At 40.0% G+C, this 4,953-nt stretch overlaps 1 protein-coding gene across 1 annotated transcript in view; it reads left to right on the top strand.

Annotated features, from left to right (window-relative positions):
* Nucleotides 1-700: 700 nt before the first annotated feature.
* LOC103808901 (probable phospholipid-transporting ATPase IH) overlaps nt 701-4,953 on the top strand; it is a gene marked incomplete at both ends in the record, with an annotated part of 13,812 nt that continues 9,559 nt past the window's right edge. Inside the window, 5 exons of the mRNA XM_009081709.1 lie at nt 701-774; nt 1,007-1,110; nt 1,988-2,169; nt 2,613-2,864; nt 4,535-4,709. Coding sequence (XP_009079957.1) covers nt 701-774; nt 1,007-1,110; nt 1,988-2,169; nt 2,613-2,864; nt 4,535-4,709 — 787 coding nt within the window. The remainder of the gene's footprint in view (nt 775-1,006; nt 1,111-1,987; nt 2,170-2,612; nt 2,865-4,534; nt 4,710-4,953) is intronic.

Below are 4,953 nucleotides of genomic sequence, written 5' to 3'. Positions count from 1 at the left end.
TTAATTATCTTGGAGGTCTTTTCTAACCGTGTTGTTTCTATGATTCTGTGGCATTATATGCAGTAGAAAATACTGATATGGCAGCAAAGCTCTGGTGTGGGATTCATGACCCAATCTTATAGGTCTTAATAGTTGTAGGAATTATGGGCATTTTCCCTGTTCCATATATTAAATAATATTTTCTTAATAAAAAATTACATGTGCCCAATTTCTTCACAAATTATCTTTAGAGTAAATTTTTGTAGCTTGGTTCAAAGAAAATGTGTAACAGGTATTTTTTTATGTGTTGTTTTCCTTTGAACATGTGGAATAAGTTTTGCATAAGATTTTCACCAACATTTAAGTACTGATATAGTTGTTCCATGGGATGTGCATACTATTGTCAGTATCATTTCATGGCTGCAAGGAAAACACTGTTACTTGGAATTTTCTCCAAAGTGAGTCACAGATCTTCATATCATAGAACCATCTGGGTTGGAGGAGACCTCTAAGATCATCATGTCCAGTCACTGCTGGAAACCCTAAACCTAAACTTTCTGTTCCAGTTCCATATCCTATAGTAGTCAACCTAATTTTCCATGTTTGAAGTCATGTTTTAATTTATATTTTGAAAACCATAATAACCACTTTAGAGGCCAGGAAAAGCAGAAAATAATTTATAATTTTATCTCTATAATGAATCATTCTGTTTCTGTTTCAGGTTTGAATTATTAGAGGTTTTGAGTTTTGATTCTGTGAGACGACGAATGAGTGTCATTGTTAAATCTTCAGCAGGTAGGACAGTCACGTTCTGGTTCTTCGTAGATGTTTTTGTTTCACTTCAATTTGTTGCAGGTGTATCAAAGAGTTTAGCATTAGTAACAGTCTGTGTGCCCTTCCCTATAAAACCAGGCGACCAGGTACTATCCTGAAAGTGCTATAAAAATATTGGCAGTAAACCTTTTGAAGTCTTATTAATTTGGATGTAATTTTGGCTATATTGAACTCCATATCCTGTCTCTTTCAGGTGATATATTTCTCTTTTGCAAGGGAGCAGATTCCTCCATATTTCCTAGGGTAAAAGAAGGCAAAATCGAGCAGGTTCGATCGCGAGTGGAACGCAATGCCGTGGTGAGTCCATTTCATTGGTCTGTTCACATGATGTCAGTGGGAAAAAGAAATGAAAAGTTCTGCCCTCCTGCCTTATCTGCAGCAGGTTTGTCTTCCCAGGCACCAGGGTTTCTCTGTGCCAAGGGTCACTCAGGCTGTGTGGGTGGCAGTCTATGTTACACCCTGGTTTGCACCTGTCATAGAAACAGAAAATCATCATGGTTGGAAGAGACCTCTAAGATCATTGAGTCCAACTGTCCTCCCAGCACTACCACTGTAACCCCCAAACCCTAAACCATATTACCTAGTGCCAGATCCAGATGCTCCTTCAGCACCTCCAGGGATGGTGACTCCACCAACTCCCTTTCTTACTCATCACGCAGCCCAGAAGTCTGACACAGCCTGAAACATCCACAGCTAAATTCTGCTTTCACTTGACTGAAATGGTACGGTTGGATTTTCACTTTCAGAGCTCTCTGGGATGTCTTGTCCCTGTCCATGCATCTGCTGCAACACAGCATCAAAATCGTTCTCTGCAGAGCTACTATTTATATTACTCTTCTTGATTCTGACTTATCCTGCCTAATTATACACATAGGGATAGAAAACATGGCTCTCCTTTCCCTGGTGAACTCATACATCCAGTTTGGGTCTCTGAGCTGTCTCTTCTGGAGGACTGAGATTTGTCCCTCAGGTTGTAACTTCTTCCACAGCATCACAGAATCAAATTGAACCATGTCCTAATCTATACCATACTATACCAGTTTAGACTATGTTCTCTGCATTATAGAAGTGACTATGGGGACTCTAGGTGTTAATAGGAATATTTCTCATCAGCAAAGAAGTCTGAGAGGAGTTTTGTAGGATGCATTTTGTTTCTTTTGATTCCATCTTTTAGGAGGGACTGCGAACTTTGTGCGTTGCATACAAAAAACTCTCAGCAGAAGAATATAGCCATGCACAGAAGCTGCTTCAGAATGCAAAGTTGGCTCTCCAGGACCGGGAAAAGAAGTTGGCAGAAGTGTATGAGAAGATAGAAAGAGATTTTATCTTACTTGGTGCTACAGCTGTTGAAGATCGGTCAGTACCTTCCTTAGTTCCTTATGCTTTTGGTGATGCTACCAAAGTAATTGAAGCCCTTTAGCTTACTAAAGTTACACATGGTAACTTGATCATTTAGTAAGCCAGTTACAATAGTTAAGTGTACAAAAATCAGTGTGTTCAAGCCATTTCCAGGCAGTTCATGTCAGACTTTATTGATCAAGTTGTAGCGAAATGTTTTGGAGGAAAGAACAGCAAACTGAGTATTGATGAAATGAAGGAAGAATCTTTAGGTCTTCAGAAAGGTTCCAAAACATGTACTAGTTCCCTTAACATTTTTAGAGTCACAAATTCTTAGCTCTGATAACTTCTATTGAAATTTTTAGTTGCTTATGTAAACCTTTCAACCAGGACCTCTGAACTGCTCATTTCCAAGCAATCCTTGAGTACTACACTGAGTATGTTGTCAATTGACTTCACAGACTACAAGAAAAAGCTGCTGACACTATTGAAGCACTCCAGAAAGCAGGAATTAAAGTCTGGGTTCTGACAGGAGACAAAATGGAAACTGCTGCAGCTACTTGCTATGCTTGTAAACTCTTCCGGAGAAACACCCAAATCCTGGAGCTAACCACCAAGAAAATTGAGGAGCAGAGTTTACACGATGTGCTCTTTGACCTAAGCAAAACTGTCCTCAGACACAATGGCAGCTTAACCAGGGATACTTTCTCAGGGTAAGGAAAAACTTGGATTTTTCAAGCTAGGAATGGTTTCTTGTGCATTTCATAAACAGTTAAATGATGATTGATTACCTCAAGATCAGCAACATATTATGGTTCAGTTTCTGTTACTACAGTGTGTAGTATTGTATGGCAGTTAAGGCTAAGTTTGTCCTACATAAGTTAAATTTTCACTCATGGTTCTTTATCTCATTCCTGGTACTGCTTGAACTGTTAAAAGGAAAATTAACACCTGATACTGCAATTATTTATTTCTCCACTGCAAAACTGTTTATTCATGGGAAAAAAAATGATTGGAAAGCAAAATACTGGGTCTTACTTTTAAAAAGGAAGCTGATGGAATCCTCAGCACAGGAATGACATGGACCTGTTGGAATGAGTCCAGAGAGGGCACCAAGTTGATCAGAGGGATGGAGAAAAGGCTGAGAGGATAGGGATTTTTCAGCCTGGAAGAGAGAAGACTTTGGGGTGACCCAATTGTGACCTTCCAATACCTGAGGGGAGCCTAGAAGAAAGATGAAGAGGGACTATTTTAGGAGGGACAGAAAGGGCTAAGGTCACTACAAATTACCTTTGCCCTTCTTATTTCTGTCTTGTGGCAGAGACACAGTGAAGTCTTGAATTCAAACAGGCCTAAGTGACTGTCTAAATTATGATAGCTTATCTCTAAATCAGCACAGATTTGAGCAATGTGGTCTTGTGAAAGGTGTGCCTGCCCATGGCAGGGGGTTGGAAGTAGATGATCTTTAAGGTCTCTTCCAACCCAAAGCATTCTGTGATTCTATGAGATGATATATTTGTGGAATCAGAGTTAGTATGTGATGTGACTTTGCTGATAAGACCAAAGCCACAGAGAGCAGCAATATATGTCTCTCTTTCTGGGGAAGATGATGCTACATTTACACACAGGTGACAGGCACAAGTGTAGGACCAAATCTTCTGCTCTACAGAAAACTATTATAGGTGCCCTAAATTGTAAAGGGAATGACCATAAGCTGAGCCAGGGCAGAGTCAGACTGGATGTGAGGAGAAATGTTTTCCTTGTGAGGGTGTTCAGGCACTGGAATATTGCCCAGGGAGGTGGTGGAATCACCATCCCTGGAAGTGTTGAAGAGGTGTCTGGATCTGACACTGGAGGATCTGGTTTAGGGGTTCCAGCAGTGACAGGTTAATGGTTGGACTGGATGATCTTAGAGATCTCCAACCTTGATGATTCTATGATTCAAAGCACAGTTTACTTCTTTAAGTGTAGACCCTTGGGCAAAACCCAGGAAGTTTTATTTTCCTCATCAGAGTAGATGTCAGAGTCCCAAAGACCTTTAACTTTTTTTCTCTGTGTTATGGAATGTGCCACAAAATTCACTTCATTCCTTCAACTCAGTTTACCTCTCTGCAGTTCTTGGAGTCCTTTCAAACCCAACTGATACACTCTCATACTCACTGGTGCAGTCACTGAGGTGTCAGTGTTCTGTATTTATGTTGAATATTTTCAGCATAATCTAGGATTTTCAACTGCCATAATTATCGTTCTTACGCAAGGAATTTCCTGTAGAAATGCTCATTTTTTTCATCATGCTCATTTTTTTCATCAGTTCATTTTCACATGAGAAATCTTGGCTGAGAATTTTGCAGGGACTCTCAGTTTATATTTTCTCCCCGAACAGACTTTCAACTGATATGCAAGATTATGGTTTAATTATTGATGGAGCAGCACTGTCATTAATAATGAAACCAAGGCAAGATGGGAGCTCTGGTAACTACAGAGAGCTCTTCCTTGAGATCTGCAGGAACTGCAGTGCAGTGTTATGCTGTCGAATGGCACCTCTGCAAAAAGCACAGGTTTGTATGTCGTGTCAGCTCATAATTGCCTCTTAGCTGTGCACAAGTGTAAATATTGAAAGTTCAGGCTCTGTATGACTTACCCTAATAACTTCGGATGTTGCCATTGGGTTTTTTGTGTCTCCTAAAATGGAAAAAGCCAAAAAAAAGAGAAGGAGACAGGGAGGATTTCTATTGGCAAGCAATTTAGATAATGGTATGCTAAAAGGGCACCCAGCTGTGCACCTGAATTTGATTTATGTAC

The sequence above is a fragment of the Acanthisitta chloris genome, unplaced genomic scaffold (assembly GCF_000695815.1).
Source record: "Acanthisitta chloris isolate BGI_N310 unplaced genomic scaffold, ASM69581v1 scaffold21479, whole genome shotgun sequence".
Lineage (NCBI taxonomy): Eukaryota > Metazoa > Chordata > Aves > Passeriformes > Acanthisittidae > Acanthisitta > Acanthisitta chloris.
Note: the sequence above shows the minus strand (reverse complement) of the source record. Positions and strands in the feature narration are given on the sequence as shown.